Below are 21,790 nucleotides of genomic sequence, written 5' to 3'. Positions count from 1 at the left end.
CTAAGTACATGAAAATATGGAACTGAAGCAGGCTAGTATGAATGCATTTAATGAAGGAAATAGCAGTGTTAAAGTTTTAGATAAGCTTAGGTTCAGGTCTTTGCCAGAGATGCTTTGCCAGTCTTAGGCCATGTCCATACTAATCAGTTATCACTTGAAAACCTCGTTTTCAGATTCCTAAAGTGATAGTTTTGGAAATGGGCATTTTTGGTGGAGGAAAATGCTGTTCCAGTGTGAGTGTGAGGTGTACATGTAGCAAAATGAATGCATTTTCAAACAAAAACTTTTTATTTTGGACGTGGCCTTATTTTCAGTCGGCTGTACACAAGAATTAATTTATAGCTGGCGTTATAAAGCCGGCTGAAGTGGCTAAATACATGCAAGGAAGAAAAGACCAATCACAATTCAGTATGCAATTAGATGTAAGAAAGAAGACCAATCACAAATCACTATGCAAACATTGCAATGACTGAATCACTGTTGATTGTACATTTTGAATGCAGAACATTCTATCAATGGAAGTCATTGGAAGATTTTCAGACTTTAAAAGGAATATTCCAGGTTCAATAGAAGTTAAGCTCATTTGACAGCATTTGTGGCACAAACCCTATAAGTGATTTCATCACATTAAACTCATGTTAACACGTATAATGTACATCCTGTGGCTATACTTTTTAAAACTGTGTGTGTTTTAATTGTTATGGAATGGCCCCATTCAATTCAATTGTAAGTGCCTTACTGTAACTGCGTTTTTTGCTCTTTTTTAAATAAACAAGAAACGAGCTTAAAATATACATATTTAATTCCTGAATTTATAAATGTCATAATTATAAAGTGAAGAAAAAAAAAAAAATAGATACCACACCTAATAAATTCTGCATTTTAAGTGGCTCAGGCTGAATTAATTGCAGAAATGTAATACTTAGTTTAAGGTTGTTTAGGTATTTTTTATTTATTTTTTTTTTTTTTACAGAGGAATATCAATATAGTGCTGCCTTGCAAAAACTGTAAAACGTTATGGCAAAATATGCCCAGAGTTCTCATTTCAATACGGAATGACTGCGCTAGTGTTTGACTGTCTTATGTTTGTACAATGTATCTAAATTATACAGGGAAATTAAATGATAACATGAAGGTCAGAAGGATTTAAACATTTTCATTCTTTGTTTTCACCCTTTTCTCATTAAATCTATCATTACCAGCTGTAGTATGGGCAAATCAGGACTCACATTGAGGTAAATTTGGTCACTTCCTGTCTAAAGAACCCCCCAGCCCCCCGCTCTCCTGAGGATAGAGTTACTGAAAAAGTGGGGGAAGAAAGGAAAGAAAAAACAGCAGACCTCACTGCTTCAGCCAATGAGGAGAGCAGAGCCACTGGCTTGCAACAGGAAAAGAAAGAAGAGGAAAACTAAAGAAAGAAAAAGCTATATTTTCATCCAGCTCCTCTGAAGTGAGCAGTTTGATGGGGTGGGGAAGACCAGATTGGGGAAGAGAAATGAGTAGAAGCTACTTCTGATTTTGCTTTCAATTCTCAAAATTGTTTACAGATCTTGTGACCATAAAAAGAAAAATTGAGTGCATTTGCAAGCACAACGGTACGCTAATAACAATAAAAATCAGCTCATTCTAAAACCCAGACAACGCAAGAGAATCGTGCTTACATGAGACATGAAATTATCAGGTATTTCTTCAGAGGTGATGTCAAAATATAAACAGGCATGCCCACAAGACATGTAAACATGAAAAATGTTTACATGCACACCGATATGCTGATTATTACCAAAAATAAGTTTATTTAAAAAAATATGACAATGCAAGAAAAATGCATTTACATGTGATTTGAAATCATCAGATTATTCTCTGCTTTTAATATCAACAGTAAACAGTCATGCGCACAACACTTGCGCACACTGGATAAGCCGGTCAGAATGGTGGTAAAGTGTTTTCATACAGAGAGAAATTGGGGTAATGGACAAAAAATGGGATATCATAAAATATCGATATATCGATTATTGATCGGCACATTATTTTGTCAATATATTTTTGAGGCATCAGTATTTTTAAATTAGCCGACATTTAAATTAGAAGCCTAATTTGCATGCTTTCCAATTCACTCAACTGGCCCTCTGTTTAATAGTGTGGCATAATAGCATTGGGAGACCATAAGAGGGTGATATAACATTTACTGAAGCCGGGTCGCTGGTAGGAAAAGCACCGGTATCACACACGGAGGACGAGCTGATGCGGCGCAGCAGAAGGCAGTCCAAAGTTACAAAGGTTTTTGTACTTCAAGAATGAACAAAGTGACGTTGATGAGTTTGCAGGTTAGTGTATGAAACTGGTGTAACTGCTCAAACTGAACAATGAGAAATGGTGATGTTTATTATGCAATGTATATAGCCTTGAATAAGTCTTTCATTCAAGCTGTCAAACCATAAAACGACATATTTTTATCTGAAAATACATTGTGTAGCTCTATGAAAGACACTTATACACAGTATATCATCCAGTGATGGCTACTGGAGTAAATAATCATTGTCCTTTGATAATGATTTGACTCGAATTTAATGGATAACTATGCGAGATGCACTCCGTTGCACTGCAGAATTTTGACGCTGAGCGTTGGTGGCGAGTGTACCTTCGTAGAAAATAATTGTTACGAATTTTAGAATGCACCATGTCATCTGCCAGACGCGTCTGGTGTGCGACCCCCTTTAATTTACCCTGCCACTCACACTTTACCAAAGTTGTGTTGAGAAATGTGTTTGAAAAGACAAAAACTATGTGCAACGAGCAGCCCTATTTATATCTGAAAAAAAAAATCCCGATATACAGTATATCGATAATCATCGAGAAAATCTTCAGAATATCTATGTGTGAAAAGGCATCGATCCCAAGCTTAGCAAAAATCTACCTGTGTGATTTGGTTTTTGCTTAAACCATTTACAACCTTTACCCTAATAAAGTAAAGCCATTTAAGGCATTTACATGACCTTACTCATTGTCAGCTTAATAAGTGTAACAGGTGAAAGAATGTGCATGTAAATGTGCTCATTGAATAAGCTGCCAGAATTTTGCTAAAGGTGTTTACATGCAAAATGACATTTATTTTTGCTTAAGTTTATTACCTTTCCCTGTTATAAAAGCACCTTCTTACAAGCATTTAAATGGCACCATTGGCAGGTTATTAAGCATAATTGGTAGGGATGTCCCAATACTATTTTTTGAGAACGAGTACTGACATTTCATTTTTGGTACTTGCTGATACAAATACCTGGTTTTGTTTTTTTTTTTGTTCTGAAATCCATATAAATTGTTTATTTCAGTTTTTTCATCAGAATGGTGTCTTAATAAATGAATTTCTTAAAACTTTAATCAAATGAAAATAGAACAATGAATTAATTATAAAACCTCACAGCAAAATCCAAAATACAACACTGGAGTTATTTTTGTCAAAAAAAAGTGCTGCATTACAGATCATCACAGATGTGTGATATTGCTTAAATATAATACAATTACTAGTGAGTTATTATTTTTATTAGCAGTAGTAGTAGTAATAGTTTTAAAGTGAATATTACATAACTAAACAGTAGTGATACATTTCTGTCATACTTTTTTCCATTTAAACTGAGCTTTTATTTTGGCGGAAGATTTTATTTTGGAGTTAAGCACTTTCCGTTTCTGTGTGTTCTTGATGGTAGCTTCTCACCTTTGAAAAAGCAGGTCCTTACGTTACCCAGTGTGATTACTGAACCGCAAAAGGCTGCTTTTTAATTAAATAAATATGTAGTCTGGATGTGCCTCACGCTACAAAGTGAATTAGCGTTCAGCTCGCCGTTATTTGCTTCAAACAGTGCGCACAATGCTCATTATGGTGTTTTCTGTGTATGAGCCAAGGAGCTCTCAAAGGTATGAGCAGCCGGTGTCGGCATAATTTTAAGTGTGCAGTACATGCAAACTATATATTTACATCATTAAGTCGCAGCCTTTGCAGTTTAATATCACACTAGGACATAATGTGTTTTTAATTTGAGCGCTGAATGTTTACGGAATGCCATTCGTACATCAGATGGAATCTGTTTTTGGTATCTAAGCATATTTACAAGCACAACTACAAGTAAATGAGTGCGGTATTGGACCTGATTCGTACTTATTAACGTACTTATTGTTTGCATTGATTTTGAGTGTGCTTGAAGCAGTGTCAGAAATTCACTTTTTTATTCAGTATATTTGCCCCCTGGAATTATTTTCAGGGGCATTTTGACCTTTATGAGGCCACATATTTATAAAAATATAAAGCAGTATAAAAACACAGAGTGTTGTCCTTTTATGTCCAGTACTTAAACTTATTAAATTAACTGAAATAAATTCTTAATCTGAACAAATTATGGATGTTATCTATGACTCAAATCAACATCAATTACAAAAGTAATTGTAAATAATGCACAAGATGCAATGAACATGTTTTAAAGAAAAGGTTTGAAATAATTGGCAAGTCTCTGTGTTTGACTGATACAGCTCTCTACTGTGTATAGTTATGCTGTTTCAGCGATTTTGAGTTTTGAATAAATAAATAAATTGACTAGTCCCATAATAAGGAAATATGGAACTTTTAGGCAGAATATTAGGGACCGTTCAGTCATCATCATCATTGCTTTTTTTTTTTTTTTTAAACATACAATGAAAGTGAATGGTGACTGAGACTGAACATCTCCATTTGTGTTCTAATGAAGAGAAGAATACAGGTTTGGAACAACATAAAAGTGAGTAAATTACTGTATTGGGGAGCAGTTAACTAAAAGTAGCAACACAACTAACATAACTAAATTTTTCAGTAGCGTGATATAGCTCAGATGTTTTCACAATAGCTTTTTTAGTAACTAGCAGCTGGGGCCTGTGCATTTTAAGTCTAGACCTTCAGTGCGATTCATGCCATTAAGAAAACACAGTTTCACAATGAATAAGACATCATAAATTACGTGGCAGTCAACTAATAATACCAACTGAGATTTTAAAAACACATCCACGCACAAAAGCCAGAACCAAGGAGGTCTAATACCAAGAAAAAGCTCTCTAATAATATTTGCAATTTAAATTTTGCTTGCAATAAATTTTGTTTCGTCAGGGTACACAGTTACTTTTCAAAACTTGATCCGACACTGAATGCTCAAGCAGCCTAATTTACACTTAGAAAACTCCTGATGTTGCTATAACAATGCAAAAAGCACTTACCAATTTACTTGAAGTGAAAATCAGTCATCCTTTCCTGATTAATTAATCAATCGCACGATCATGCAGAACATCTCAGGTTTTTAAATCCATAAGGATCTCTGTCTCAACGGCAATAACAGCAGTGATGACAGCCCACTTGTCAGCAAGATCTCACGCTCTTTGCTTTCAAATTACGTACATCACTTAAAGCGTGATTGCGTCACTCAAGGCCAGATAGAAGGTCTGGACTGGGACATATCCTAAAGACCACACCCACAAGAACAAATAAATCAATCTGACTGGCTGATGAATCTGACAATGTGACTTTAGATGCCTATTCACTTACACTGTTGAGGGATTCTGTGGAAATTCTGAAGCCTGACGGGGTGGAGCTCAGACTCATGCGCTGCTTCGTCTAAGGAGCATGGCTTCGTGCATGCGATTTGTGAAACTTTTGTCACACTTTGCTTGAAAGCAGAGGAATAAATTCTGATTGGATATTTTTTGTTTGTTTTTTGCTATTCGTTTGTAGATTAATTAGGAGTGGAAAGCGATTGAAAAAACATAGTCAAAAAGGTCAGTGTTTATTTATTAGGCATGTTACGCCTGCAGATAAGGCTTTGCTGGCCCTGAGAAATCGCCACTGGTAACTAGTTACATTTTCCAAAGAGTAGTGACGTAGCACCACAAAACACTAGACTTGTCACACTGTATTGCGAAAGCAGCAATGGAGACGAGTGAGTAATCAAACAAGCTCACCTAAACCATCCTCTCTTTCTCATGTAGCACTGGGAAAAACGAATCATTTAAGTGAATCGGTTCTTTCGGCAGTTCATGTAAATGAAACTGTTTAAACAAACACTTCCATTAGCGTTGGGAACTCTGATTCATTTTAGTGAGCTGGTTCTTTTTCTGCAATCAGAATTGATTAATTAAATAACAGCATCCGATTGTTATATATCTAAAATTATTTTCATGCCTGTCCACTTTTTGTTATTAGCATGTAGTGTAGCTAACAACTTTTTAAAAGATTGAGTAGCTTGTAACTTTGCAAGCTACAGTTTCAAATAGCTTCCCCAACACTGGTAAATGATGACAGAATTTTCATTCTTGGGTGGACTATTCATATAACTCAAGATATATTCTCTAAGTCTATTATCTTACACAGTTTTGCTTCTCAAGCAAGGGTGTTTAGATATTTTTACTGGAAAACAAGACAAAAAACTGATTAAGAAAATGATTCTTTCAAGTCCTGTTTACCGTTTTACTGTCTCTGACTCTAAATAGAATCTTTGTTACAGAATGTATTGATTTTGTCTGTGCCTGAAGTCAGTATACTTTCTTTTATTTGCCAGATGACAGTCACAATACAAGATTTCTCACACAAAGAATTGTCTCATAAAATGTGAAGATGAAAGGGCTGTTTGTGTTTAAGGGCAGAACATTGGTCATATCTCTTCATCAAAAGTGCCAGCTTTTCATTGCTTTTTACTGCTTGTTTGTTCTTTGTTGTCTATCCAGGGTTTAACAGCTTGGGGAGTTTCAATGAAGCTATTTGCAGGCCATACATTACTCTAACCAAAAGTGACATTATTGTTTTAAAGTTTATTTTTTATTTAATTATTTTACTCAGGCCTGGTGGCAGTGACTCTTTAACTTATGAAATGTGGTAAAATAGTCTCTTGGAGGACAGCATTGCCTGGGGCTTTAACTCGTTCACTCTGTCCCCCTCTCTCTCTCTCTTAATAGTGCTCACCCGTGACCGTCTGTTGCCCACAACTGGGGCTTTGTATGTTTTAATTAAAGTTATGTCCTCTTTTGTTTTTTCAAAAATCAGAATATTTTGTATTGCAATTTTTTCTATACAATGAAAGTGAATGGTGACTGAGGCTAACGTTCTGCCTAACATCTCTCTTTGTGTTCTACAGAAGAAAAAAAAGGTATACAGGTTTGAAACAACATAAGAGTGAGAAAATAATGACAGAATTGTAATTTTTCGGTGAACTACCAATTTAGCATTCTCTCTAAAACCAACTCCACACAGCGGTTCCATCCTGGCATAAACAGAAGAGTCTTTGATTGGGGATCGGTCAGCACCCAGATGTCTGTTTTAATAGTAAATAGGGAAATGAGCAAAGAAATGAGGAGAATAAGCAAACAAATGTCTGTTTGGGTTCAAATTAATAAGAACTTGAAGCTTTACAAGGAGCCAAGGGAAATAAGTCGAGTACCCAGAGCATTCCATTCAGATGAAACCCTCAGGACCCTGTTTGGGTTACCGTGAAACACTTTTCAATCTTACTAAAACTCTTGGCAATCTCCCATTCCCGTCTCCCACTCCTCCGTCTTCCATTGGTTGCACCAACAGATAGATCCACTCAAAACTCTGTGTCTAAATGCCATTGGTTGAGCAAGACATTGACATGTTGGACTGCTCAAACAAACAGGAGCAATGTTTTGAAAACACCACAAAGCCACAGTGTTTACACTATTCAGTAATTCAAACTATGAATGGTTTACTTAGGGGACGTTCAGACAAGATGAAGTTTTGCATTTGGTTGTGCTATGGTACAGTATAATGTTGGTCTACACATGGGTCAGACTTTTCACATGAGTGTCACATTTATTTCTGTGTCAGGTTAAAAAAAAAAAAAAGTCTAAAATCTTGTCTCGAGCTCCTTGTGTCCTATTCCTAGCTTCCGTCTAGCTGTTTTTGAATGCAGGAACACATCCCGTGTGAACACCCCCTTTTAATTGTCTCTGTACGTTAACCTGGGATAGGAGAAAATATTTTACAAAAAAACAAAAAACAACAACTGCACCTTTAAAGGGATAGTTCACACAAAATTTAAATTCTGTCATCATTTACTTACCCTTCTGTTGTTCCAAACAACCCGTATGACTTCCTTTCTTGTGTGGAACACACAAGGAGGTGTTAAGGGAGGGGAAAAGATGTGCAATGAAAGTGAACGGTGACTGAGCATTAGACATTCTGCCTAACATCTTCTTTTGTGTTCCACAGAAGAAAGAAAATCATATGGAACTGGAACAACATGAGGGTGAGTAAATGATGACAGAATTTTTTAGGTGAACTATTCCTTTAAGGTTAAGGTTAAAAATGACACTGTCTGTTTAGGCTAAATAAAATCTGCATCAAAAAAATGTCACACAAACAAGGGATGTCACTAATATTATATAATAAGAACTGAGCTTCACTTTTGGTCAAACCATGGAACACTAAACAACAGGCAAGCCGATGACACATTAACCCAAAACCAAAACCAAAACTATATACAATTTTAGATGATGGAAAATACTGTAAAGACATACCAACAACTTTGGGTAGTTTCTGTCTCCTCAGAGGTATTCTGGGGAGTTTGGTGCTGATTCGGCTGAATCCGCCACACAGGATTATCTTGGCCTTCTTACTGTTGGTGGAGTTTTCCTGGTCAGGACTGAAAGAGGAAGGGTGACATTATACCAACATAACTTTGCTTACAATGGATAATTAATTGTGGATTTGTGTTGATGTAGAGCAATAGCCTCTAATCCTTCATTCATCTAACTCTGGGTTAAATGACACACTGCATACATGGTCAAACCATAGAGTTCATGTATATGTGCAAATGAGGGAGAAATGGAGGGATCTGTCATTGTCTCAACTGAGGAAATTTGAACTTACATTCTATGATTTTCAAACAAGTTAGAAAACAGCTGGCAGAGAATTCTAGAGTCTTGAGTTTTCCAGATTGACTGAGGAGAACAGAGGAGCCTTTCACTTCAGCTGACTGTGAACAATTCTGGCGACAAGTTTTGTCACAATGATATTTGCCAGGGGCCTAAAATAAATTTTGGCGTGGGGAGGGGTGCCATGGGCATAGGTCTTTGAAAAAGTAATGATTATCTCCAAAAAGTGTGAATAGAAATTTCTAAAAGTGAGAGTGAAAAAGTATGATGATTGCTTCATTTACTCTGGTATTCCTGGTTATATAATGGGGTTGTGATGTACACTACCTATCAAAGGTTTAGACACAGCGACTTGTTCTTTATTATTGCTATTTTCAAAAAGATTGAATAACAGTAAAGTCATCCAAACTACAAAATAACACAAAGAAAAGTATGGGAATTATGCAGTGACCAAAAAAAAAAAAATAAATACACAAATCAAAACTATCTAAGATTCTCCAGAGTAGCCATCCTTTGCCTAAATTACAGTTCTGCAAAATGTATATTTGTTTACAAAACTAGTTTTAAGTAAGTTTTTAGATAAAAGTGTTTTTAAGATCATGAGAAACATGAATTCAGTCAAGTGTGTCCAAACTTTTAACTGTGGGAAATATCTGACACTCTTAATACTTAGAAATGCATTATTTATTTAAATACATTTTAACATTTATTATTTAACCATTAAAGGGATAGTTCTCCCCAAAACAATAATAATAATAAAAAATCTATCATCATTTACTCACACTCATGTTGTTCCAAACCTGTATTACTTTCTTCTGTGGAACACAAACATATATGTTTTGCAGAATTTTAGCCTCAGTCACCATTCACTTTCGTTGTATGAAGAAAAAGAAATTTGAAAGTGAATGGTGACTGAGGCTGTCATTTTCCCTAAAATCTCTTTTTGTGTTCCACGGAAGAAAAAAACTTATGAGTTTGGAACAACATGAGGGTGAGTGACTAATGACAGAATTTTCATTTTTGGGTGAACTATTCCTTTAATGCACATGTCCGGGACCACAGGCTTAAGGGACTAGTGTTGATTTGGACTCACTTGCGGTTGTTTTTGTTGCTACAGAGGAAACAGCAGCACAGCAGAGAGAGTAGAACAACCAGCAGGAATGTTACCAACGTTCCTGCAGCTATAACTCCCATCCGCTGATTAGGATCTGACAGAGAGAAAGAGAAAAAAAGAAAGGAAAATTCTTTAAAAAATGGCACAAACAGTTGTTGGTACTCAAATGCTTTATGGAATGCAGTCTTTTTTACTGCCACGTCATTGCTAATATCTTAATTTCACATTAGACAGCTTTTAATTTGTCTTTAATTTTCCATGCTAAAAGAATTTCTTATAAAAGCCAATAAATTCCAGTTACCCAAACATCAAAATGTCTTATAACTCTCACACCAGCTCAGTAGTCTAAAGGCTGATCAGTTTTGTCAGATTTAAGTCAGCCAGTGGCTTCTTTGCATCTTTTGCCAACTGGAATTATTATTGAAACATAATGTGTGGCCATGTGGCTCTTCCATTCATGGAATTTATGATTTGTTCATTATATATCTCATCATGTCACCTGTGAGTAAAATTTTGTGTTGATACAACAAAGCAATCAAGTTATTGCATTACAAAAATAATTTATCCAAGTGTCCAAAAGCCTTTCCAATCAAATAAAACATAATAATTGTACATAAGAACTAATTACACATGTAAATACAACAATGACTAAAGGTATGCTCTCTCTCCAAAGCATGCAGGCATGAGTAACGAGATCTTCAGTTCCATTCTATGTCAAGTACTTGATGCCATCTCCTGGTTGCCATATGTAATTAGAGTGAACGATCCACTCTGCCCATATTTGGATGACTTCCACCTCAGCAGTCTGAATCCTAATATGATTGGTTTAGCGTTCTATGACACTGGACAACGTACTACATAATTTCCAATAAAGTCATCTGATCCAGGAATGCTAACATGTTTTTAGACAGAGCACATTATGTGCAGTATGCACATTGTGCTTTGTGTGGATTATCTAATGATCTATGCATCCGATTACGTTGTGTGTGGGCTTGTTTTAACGGCGATCTCCTCTGATATTTTATGTTCTTTTTATTTTTCATGAAGTTGAGCGAAAATGTGGCTTATAAGCAACATCTATTTACATGTATGTAACGTATGTCAAAGACATGTACTTTGCTATTACTCACAATATTTTTTGTCTGTGAGTACAACAAATAGGCTGGTTGTATTCTACTCTTTGAGATCTTTCCAACGACATATGACACATGGCTATTTGATTAGTTTGATGCTTTTACCCATTACAATAATATGTACAGTGTCAAATTATTAATAATTATCCAAACGGAACACTTCTGATTTGTCTGCATATTTCAAAGTGTTTGTTCAGTTTTGGTCATAATGTCTACATGCATTGTAAAGTACAGCTTCTAAGCTTTAAAACGATACCTATTTTGTGTTGGTCAAAACTGTAGTTATTAATATTTTGATAATTATTTTTTTTTTCTCAGCAGGCCCGAGCTTGAAGAGTTAAATACCAGCAGGCCATAAACAAAAAAGGCAGTTCTTTGGTTGTGCTTATGCTTAATATAAACTGTATATTAAGTACATAATTGATTTAAAATGCACTTACAATGAGGGCCAATTGAGCAATGATTTGCCCCATAGTAAATTTTTGTCAACATGTTTTTTTGGTTTGTTTTAAAAAAAAAAAACTGATAAACAAGTCAAAATTATTTTCTGCAGCAATCAACAGCATGCTTAGGTTGTATTTATCCAAGAATATTCCTTAAAAAAAAAAAAAAACATGAAATAGCTTCACAAACTCTTAGCCACAACAGGATTTTGCAATCGAATCCTCAGATCACTTTTCTCCATGTTTGACAGTGGCAAAACAAGGCTTGAAAAGTTTGACGCAGTTGAGACATCTCCAACGGCACAGCCGGCATTCTATCATCTCCACATAGCCAACTCTCCCATATTAGCGGGACATCCTGTATTTTGGCCGAAATGAAGACATCCCATACGGGATGTTTTGAGTCCTGTTTTGTAGAGCCTAGACACTGGAGGGGGGATCCTATTGTGTTCAGTATTAAAATACTTGTCTAGAATTTTGTGAGACCACTGATGGGGCATGTACATCACAGCTAGAATTTCATCTTCACACGCTCTTCAGGAGCTGCTCTGAGTGCAGTACACAGTGCAGGTCGATGATGGTCAGAGTTCATTTGTGTAATTAGTCAAATATGATAAAAATGAAAAGTGCTCAATATTTGCAGTTATCTCAAATAATCACGTTAGATCAAATGATTGCTATCAGGAGATGTAATAATCGCAAAAGGTCTAATTATTAAATTATCTGTGTTTTTATTATACAGTTTTATTGTGGTCTACTATTTTAACCATACCAAAGTTTACTTGCATTAAACAAATTATTGCATTTTAAGGCAAAAAATAAATAAATAAATACAATTTGGGGTCTTCCATTGAACTCCAATATCTATATCATACCATATCATGGGTTTCACCTCTTAAATGTATGTGTACATTTTGTGTGGTTTTATTATTCTTTTCCTTCCTAACTGCATTTTCAGTTATTATGCACTAAAATATTTACAGGTAATTGCACTTATTCTGTCAATAACACAAATTACATGAGTATACTATGATTTATTGTGACTTATCACTGCAAAACAAACAAAAACAAAAATGGCTCATTTAAAAATTTAATCAAAAGTTGTATTTGTTAACATTAGTTAATGCACTATGAAATAACAGGCACTGTATTACAGAAGTATAAAGCTCAGTCCGAGAGTACTGTGCAGTGTGGAGACATCTACATGTCCTGCAAGCACAGCTGTGTTGAGGAAGGCCTCACTGAGGTCGGCCATTATGACATCATGACTGCTTTCACTCAGGTCCCTGTTGACCCACACCTTTCCTCAGTACTTTGTCTCTCTCTTCCTGTAGTATTTCTCTCAGCTGTGTGAAACAACACCAGCTCTCACTAACTCACTCCGCGAGCAGGACAAGAGCCAAAAAACACAGCCGTAAAATAAGACACCACTCTGGAAACACCATCAGAGCCGCCATGTTAAAACTGCTGCTGTCTGCTGCACTGACCTACATAGTGAGGACTGCGTACACAAACATCTACCGAGGCATGATACCAATAGCAAATGTGTGTTTATTTGCCTGCACATCAAGTTTTTCTCATTGATTTTTAAAGGGAAATTAATTTGAATTCATAATAAAATGTTTATCTAATATGGTGATATACAGTATATTGAAGATCAAGCATCTTAAAAGTTAATGAAATGTTCTGGGTTCAATATAAGTTAAGCTCTATAGATTTTTGAAATACTATATTTCCCCAGAAAATAATTCTGACTCACCAGCAAGCAAAAAAATAAATCAAAACAAAACAAGAAACAGCAGCATACTTACAATAAAAAAAGCACGGAACCATGCACTTTGAGGGTTTAAAAGCAGAAATGTGAATCTTATATTTTTGATAAAGAACATGTGTTTTATTAGAGCTGTAAATTGTCTAAACCTGCATTTTTGGAGCAGGACTACTGTTCTTGTTGTTCGTCGCTGGTGTAATTCGTGTGGATTTGTCTCTAAATCCCTTAAATAGACTTTATAAATACATCTCGAGGGTGGAAGGAAAGAATATCCAAGCTCACAGAATCAAGTTATTATACCTACATTTTTTCTAAATGATTTTTATGTGCCTCTTTGTGTGTATCGCATCAGTTTCCTTGCGAGATGAACACTAGAGGCGCCACAATTAATTTTATGCGCTTTCACATAAATCACGAGTAAAACGGCTAATATTAAGTTAATAAACAGTTACTTTTCACTCTGTTCCTCACACAGTGCTATCTTATGACATCAAAACACTTGTACTACAGTGCATCACTTGTAAGGCGATATATTTTAATGTTTGCATTACATAACCAACTACATTCACAAGCTTATTCTAGTGCAATCAAATTGTGCGGTAGCTCAGCTGATAAATCATTTCACTTACAATGCAAAGGATCAGGGTACAAGTCCTGAAGAGCATGTGAGTTCACACTTGGGGCGGAAATGCTGTAGAAGCAATTCAGCATTTGCGCTTTTCATCTCACATTTGCTTTTTATGACATTATGGGTTAGGTTTAAGCTTTAGGGTGGGGACGTTGGTTTTGTTCATTTTAAACCCGATAACACATTAACCTTAAAAACCCTGTCTATTGGGGAGGAAATGTAACTCGCTTTTAGCGCCACTTAGTGGTCATCTCACTTTGGAACTGCCGCGATACGTGTAATGAACCACGTAATGTCATTTAGCAAAAATGTCACCACAGTTACATAATTTTCATGAGATCGGGCTGAGAATATTAGTGAATCCTGAATATAAACATTGTCACATGGACTCATTTTCAGGGTATTTTCCTTTTAGGTGCTTGACAGTCTCAGTTACTATGTAAGAGGATTTTGACAATTCGGCAAAAGATTTACTTTTGTGTTTTGTGTGACATGACGGTGAGTGTGTGATGACAAAATGATATCTATTTTCGGAATAGCGAACTAACATTAAAATCTTAATATTTGTTTAGTATTAATATTGTGCATAGCATGGGAATTTGCAGTATGCATGGCATATCTAAATGACCTACCTACATTTAACAAAATATTCAGTATTCAATATGCAACATGATAAGGGCATGTAACAACAATGTAACATAATATTGTTTGAGGTTTATTGTTTTGCATAAATAATGCATTCTGTTTTGCATACTACTTTTAAGAAACGGTAGGCAGTATGCAGTATACAGTATACTGTGCAGTCAGTAGGAACCTTGTATTCCATTGTTTTGGGCTGAACTGTCCCTTTAAGTAAACAATTGAAGAAGATATCTCAGCTGCGAAAAGTCATACATCTGCCAGGATAGCCGCAAAACAACGCAGAATGTGTTTATGATGCAATGCTCTACTGAGTTTACTGTATTTAAAAAAAAAATCTCACTCCATCTTTAGTAATTGTCACAATGGTAAATTCAATGTGTATCAAAAGGTCGAATCTTGACTTGACCTCAACGTCAACTGGGCAGTTCTTTCTCCCTCCCTTTACGCAATGGAAAATATGACTAATGTTAACTTGGACACCACAAATATGTCTCCATAGCAAATGACATAGCAAAGCTCCAGAAATGACATTTTTTTCTCAGAAAGAGGAATAGAAAGGAGTTATTCTTACATAGGTTGCATGCCCCTGACACTGGGTTGCAGTTCTTGTCGTGGCACGGACAGGTTTGGGCACAGTTCACTCCAAACTGACCAAACTCACAGGTCAGGTTGCAGCTAAAATCAAGAAAAATGCAAAGAGCACAATATATTTTTGAGGAAGAGAATCAATAAAAGCATTGTTTACATAGCAACAGAATTTGTGGTTAAACGTAATTATTGACAATGGAATTTATAATGTATTCAAAATGAATCAAATAAATGACCCAATGAATTGTGTGCAATAAGCCCCGGAAAGTGTATTTAAAAAGGAAATTGGGACAATTTTAATTTCATATGGAAAAATATATATTTTTTTTCATCATTTCCCTTTATCATATCTTCATAAAACTCAACACTACATTTAAAAAATCTCATCAAATGAGAGAAAAATCTAAATTAGCATTTCCAAATGGAAATACAAGTGCTTACAAGGCAGCAAGAGAATAGAATTAAATATTAAAGAAAATATATTACAATTAAATATGAAAATAAATGCAAGAGAAAAGACCCATCACAACTCAGAATGTAAATATTATGGTGTCAATTCAACATTCTAATAATGCAGGTCTATAGCAGATTTCCAAACTTCAAACTTAAAGGATAGTTCACCCAAAAATGAATAATATCTCATCATTTACTCACTCTCATGGCTTGTCAGATGTGTATGATTTTCTTTCATCTGCTGAACACAAACAAAGATTTTTAGAAGATTATTTCTTCTCTGTAGGTCTATGCAGTACAAGTGAATGTTGACCTAAACTTTGAAGGTTTAAAAAAGCATTCAAAGGCAGCATAAAAGTAATTCATATGGCTCCAGTGGTTAAATCCATGTCTTTAGAAATGATATGACAGGTGTGGGTGAAAAACAGTTCTATATTTAAATTACATTTTTCTTCTTTTTGTTTTTGGTGATTCACATTATTCGTGCACATCACCACCTACTGGGCAGGGAGGAGAATTTAAAAAAGGACTTATTTCTCTTCCACACCTTTCATATACGCTTCTGAAGATATGGATTTAACTATGGGAGTCTTATTGATTACTTTTATGCTGCCTTTATATGCTTTTTGAGCTTCAAAGTTTTGGTCACCATTCACTTGATTGTATAGACCAACAGAGCTGAAATATTCTTCTAAAAACCTTGTGTTCATCAGAAGAAAGTCATACACATCTTTAAAAATGAATTGCAGAAAACTGGTGAGAAGAAGAAAAAAATAGAATGTGAGGAATACCAATAGAGTGCTGCCTTGTAAGCACAGTAATCATAGACCACAAGAGCATCAAAAATGGCTTCCTTCTGTTATAAGACTTCTGTTTTATGTCCTCATAAAACACATGTTTATGTGATGAGTTTGTGTTTCCCTCGGGTATCCACATGCCTGTCTATTATGCACTGTTCAAATCCTCTGGAGCTATTTACAAAGAATCATTCACCATTTAATGTTTGGGGTGTCCTATTGAGCATCTTGCAATTGGTTTAAAGCTTTAGTCATTTTTAAACCATTTGGGATGACTCTTAGAATAGTGATTCATACTCCAATAGATATCAAGATGACTTATGCTGTGGTTAAATTTGAAAATATTTGCGTGACTCAGAGATTTGACTTACTATGTCCCGTAAAAGCCAGGGTCACACAGACACTCTCCTGTGGCAAAGTGGCAGTCTCCATTAAAACAATGGCTGCAATCTTTTTCACAGTTTTCCCCATAGGTTCCGTTAGGGCAGCGCACTTCACAGCTAAATTCATGAGTACAGAGAAATAGAGAGATTATAAACAGATGGAGAGTAAGAGAATTCAAAGAAAATTTCAGATAATGAGAAAATCTCCCAAAATAAATATATGAGGAGCCCCATACAATACCAGTACTAAGTTTGGACACACTTGACTGACTTTACAGTACGTTTGTCATGACTGTAAAAACTTTTGGCTCTAAAGGCTCACATTGCACAAGGCAACTTGAAATTGTTGGAAATGGATGGGTTAGACTGGATAGTGAATGAAAAGCAGATAACAAGTGTCCAGCATATGAGAAAACTTATTCAGTATGCCTACTGTTTTAAAAACAGAATGTCCAAAATGTGCAGAGCTGTAATCTAGACAAAAATCAGCTACTTCCCCTTGTTTTGAACACACACCTAAAACTCAAAATACAATGGCTATAGTTCATCACTATTGTATTACAGGCATAATTGTGGTCCGTTTTGAAAGTAGACACTTTGAAGTTTTTTGTCCAAAAGTCAGAATTAATAAAAGTCATGAATAAAAATTGTTAGAAAAGCTCAAATTTATTGTAAAGTGATCAGTATTTTTTTTCCTATACCATATTTTAATGAAATAACATATGATACTGACCTGGTATATCCATAGAACACAATGGAGCTAAGGCCACAAGTCTGATAATGTTCTATTTCAAATTTGTGGATGATAATTTTAAAAGTCTGAGTTTAATTAAACATTTTACAAGACCATGTCATGTAATTATGGCTGCTTATAACATTAGCCATTAGCATTAGCACCTTGAATGCAGTATGGTAAACATGGCAATTACACATTATGTAGTGCATTAGTAGGTGTGTTAGGTGTGTCCAAACCTTTGACTGATAGTTTTTACAGACCTGTCTAGTACCAACGGTAAGCTACAATGGCGTTTACTATATGCTGAAGTTCATACCGATCGCCAATCCAGCCAGGATTACAATGGGAACATTTCCCATCAATACGGTTGCAGTAGTGGCCATCTTTGCAGGGTGGACACTGATTCATACAGTTCTCTCCAAAGTAACCTGGTGCACACATCTGATCACATTTAGTTCCATTCCAGCCACTCTCACAGGTTACACAGCGCCCTTCGGTCACCTTACAGGGCTGCTGGCCTTTACAGTGACCACACCTGAGATCATTAGAAACAAGGACAAACCAGGATGGACCAGGTATGAACAGTTAAAATCAGAAGATACTGAGTTATGCCAATACAAATCAGGAAAGTCTGAAAGTCAGGAGGTAATCAAAACTGTGAGTTTCAAGTTTTTCAGATGTTTTTTTTTTTTTTTTTCTGACACACTTTATATTAGGTGTCTTTAACATGCATATGTGTTGTTGCATTGTACTTACACAGGGTTGGGGAGTAACAGAATACATGTAACGGGATTACGTATTTAAAATACAAAATATTACTAACTGTACTCCACTACAGTTACAATTTAAATCGTTGGTAATCAGTTACTTTCAAAAAGTATTTTGATTACTTTGCATTTTATTGTCATTTGTTCCATTTAATATTTAGTCTATTTATTTGGAATACATTTATCCGTATAAATGATGCGATCCAAAGAGAATTTGAACAGCGGTGAAACACTTTTTTAAGATGCGTTACATTCATAAGAGCAGTAAGTTTAAAGTAAGTTTGGTGCAGCAGAAATAGAAATAAGCCTTATGTAAATGATCATGTGAACATTTAGCTTTATGCTAAATGCTGTTTCTGGCCATTTTAAATGCACCTGTTACCAGGCATGATCGTATTTTTATTTTATTTTTATTTTTTTTATCAAGGCAATCTCTAGTGAGACCTTTGATATTAGTAAAAATCTTATTCTTGATGACAATTTTTGTCTTTTTTTCTGTTACAATATCTAAAAATCCTTAAAACAACACAAATTTACTTTATCTTATTTTAAAAGCAACACTGCATAAAATATTTAGGTTTTTCAGAGAATGTATTTTTAACATGTGTATTTTGTCTTACTGTACTGGCAGAGTTTTTATAGTCAAAACAAGTGAAAAAATCTACCAGTGCTGAAGAAGTAATCCAAAGTATTTAAAATACATTACTGATCTTGAGTAATCTAACGAAATATGTTACAAATTACTTTTTACAGCATGTATTCTGTAATCTGTACTTACATATAAAGTACCTGAATTCAATAACATCTGTAGTTACACTGTTAACCTTAACCCCAATCCTAAACCTAATCCTACCCCAACCCCTACCCTAAACCCTAACCCTGCCCGTACCTCAACCTCAGTAGCAGCAAATGTGAATCTTGTGAGAATTTTTTAGAACAACATGTAGTTACACTATAAGTCCATTGTATTGTAAGTATATTAATGTTAGTACATGTTAGTTAAAGACACCTTATACAAAGTGGTACCTTTTTTTCTTCTTCTTAACTTTTAGCATCTTAGTTTTACACTGTTCGGATAAAAGGGACAATTCACCCAAAAATGAACATTCTGACATCATTTACTCACCCTCAAGACATTCCATGATTTTCTCTCAAGCTTTCAAGCTACAAAAAGGACTAAAAAGCACCATACAAGTACTGTAGTTCATACAACTTCCTACAGTATATGCACTATATTCCAAGTGTTTTGAAGCTACCTGTATACAGTAGCTTTGTGTGAGGAACAGACCTTGAAAGACTTGGAATATAGCACATAAGTCGTACAGACTACTTTTATGTTGCTTTAATTGTGCTTTTTTGATCCTTTTGGACCTTTCAGTCTGCAGATCACTGAGTGCCTATGGGTGATTTTCATGAAACTTGTCAAGAAAGGTCCTATTTTACTCCACAATCAAAAGAAATAAAAATTATATTTTGCATATAGAAAATGAAGCTTATTTTAGGGCTATTAAGATGTTTGACATTGTGACATTATTTTAATGACAGTTACGCACATTTTACCCCCAAAATTTCTTTACCACATTGTGAAAAAAAGATGGTAGTTATGATATTCTCATTACCGCAATGGGAAAATATACAGTATATATTTTATTTAAATTGTAAAGTATTTATGCATCATAGTAGTTCTCCCGTGGTACTGCCATTCATTTTCGCTAATTTAATAGAAAATAATCATCAAATAATCAACAGCATCTTTTTTTACTGTTACATAGTAAAAAAGAAAGAATAAAGACTGTTACGGTAATGAGCATCATCACTGAAATCAATGGGAATAGCAAAACATCCAGATGCATTACAGTAATGAGAATTGGCAGGGTAAAATTTGCTTAAGTGTCACAATATATATATATATATATATATATATATATATATATATATATATATATATATATATATATATATATTTTTTTTTTTTTTTTTTTTTTAAATCTTAATGGCCCTACATTTAAGGTTCAATTTCTTTATGCAAAATATAATTCCATATAATTTATGATTTAAGGTATTGTAACCATTCAACATTTTGCTGTTGAAAAAAAAAAACACACAAAAAAACAACATGAACATTCTTCAAAATGTCTCCTTTTATGTGTTCCACAGAAGAAAGAAACTCACAGGGATTTGGAACTATATAAGGATGAGTAAATTAAATTTTAGGGTGAACTATTCCTTTAAACCATCCATACAGTAGATCTTAAAATATGATGTTTTTCTCACCTGTTTCTGCAGTTCTGTCCATAGAATCCTGCTGGGCACGGCTCCCGGCACAACTTCCCTCTATATCCGGGTTTACAGGTACACGATCCATCAGCTGGGTTACACTTCCCTTGCACGCACTGGCAGTAGCGCTCACAATGTTGACCCCAGAGCCTATCCCTGCACTGGCATCGGCCCGTAAACTGCTCACAGGGTGAGTTGTTACACGAACACTGAGCCCCACAGTTTCGCCCGAACCAGCCCGGGTTACAGATGCATCGGCCCGTGCTCTGATCACACACCGAATTTATGCTGCAGTAACAGTTATTGTTGCACTGGGGCCCCCAGTAACTGGCATGGCATGTGCATTTTCCCGTTTCCTGGTCACATTTCCCCTTCTGGCATTGGCAGGGCTTCTCACAGTTTTCACCCCAGCGGTTGGGGTAGCATGTGCACTTGCCGGTCACATCGTCACATTTACCGTTAGGGTGACATGTGCACATGCCCTTGCAGTCTGGACCCCAGAACTGAGGGGGGCATTCTATGGGAGTCAGAAACATACACAGGTTGTAGTTTACAGGGTCATTAGAAAATATTTGTGTACTGTGCAACTGGCAAGCTAAAGGAGAGATAACAGTCCAATGTTAAACTTAAAGGAATAGCTCACATAAAAATGAAAATTCTGTGATCATTTACTCACATTCATGTTGCTCCAAACACGTATGCTATCTTTCTTATGTGGAACACAAAAGGAGATGCTTTGATTAATATCACAGCCTGTATTGTTAAACCTGAAATGGTTTAATTGAAAATCTTGTTCTTTGTTGCATGCATGCTTTGAAAAAAGCTCATTCACAGTGGTTTGAACTTGCATTATATAGAGCTAAAAACATCTCCTTTTGTGTTCCGAATAAGAAAGAAAGTCATACCAGTTTGGATCAAAATGACAGAATTTTCATTTTTGGGTAAACTATTCTTTTAACTTGCCAATATTTCATGTTTATGTACACCCTGAATCATCAGTTCTTAAAATTGTCATTTTAACACAGAATAAAATACCCCTTTTTAATTTAGTGTGATATGTAGTGGGTGAGGGAACTGTTTGAATTCCTCAAGTTATCATATTCATGTTTGAAAACAACATGAAATGGCATATGCAATGCAATTAACTTCAGTAATTTGAC

At 35.3% G+C, this 21,790-nt stretch overlaps 1 protein-coding gene across 1 annotated transcript in view; it reads right to left on the bottom strand.

Moving 5' to 3' along the window:
- Positions 1-21,790, bottom strand: part of scarf2 (scavenger receptor class F, member 2) — a 43,677-nt gene that overhangs the window by 14,443 nt on the left and 7,444 nt on the right. Inside the window, exons 4-9 of the mRNA XM_051679655.1 lie at positions 20,628-21,147; positions 17,903-18,121; positions 16,839-16,967; positions 15,201-15,304; positions 9,992-10,106; positions 8,542-8,666 (exon numbers count right to left, since the gene is read on the bottom strand). Coding sequence (XP_051535615.1) covers positions 8,542-8,666; positions 9,992-10,106; positions 15,201-15,304; positions 16,839-16,967; positions 17,903-18,121; positions 20,628-21,147 — 1,212 coding nt within the window. The remainder of the gene's footprint in view (positions 1-8,541; positions 8,667-9,991; positions 10,107-15,200; positions 15,305-16,838; positions 16,968-17,902; positions 18,122-20,627; positions 21,148-21,790) is intronic.

Source organism: Myxocyprinus asiaticus, chromosome 3, assembly GCF_019703515.2.
Source record: "Myxocyprinus asiaticus isolate MX2 ecotype Aquarium Trade chromosome 3, UBuf_Myxa_2, whole genome shotgun sequence".
In the NCBI taxonomy this organism is placed as follows: Eukaryota; Metazoa; Chordata; class Actinopteri; order Cypriniformes; family Catostomidae; genus Myxocyprinus; species Myxocyprinus asiaticus.
Note: the sequence above shows the minus strand (reverse complement) of the source record. Positions and strands in the feature narration are given on the sequence as shown.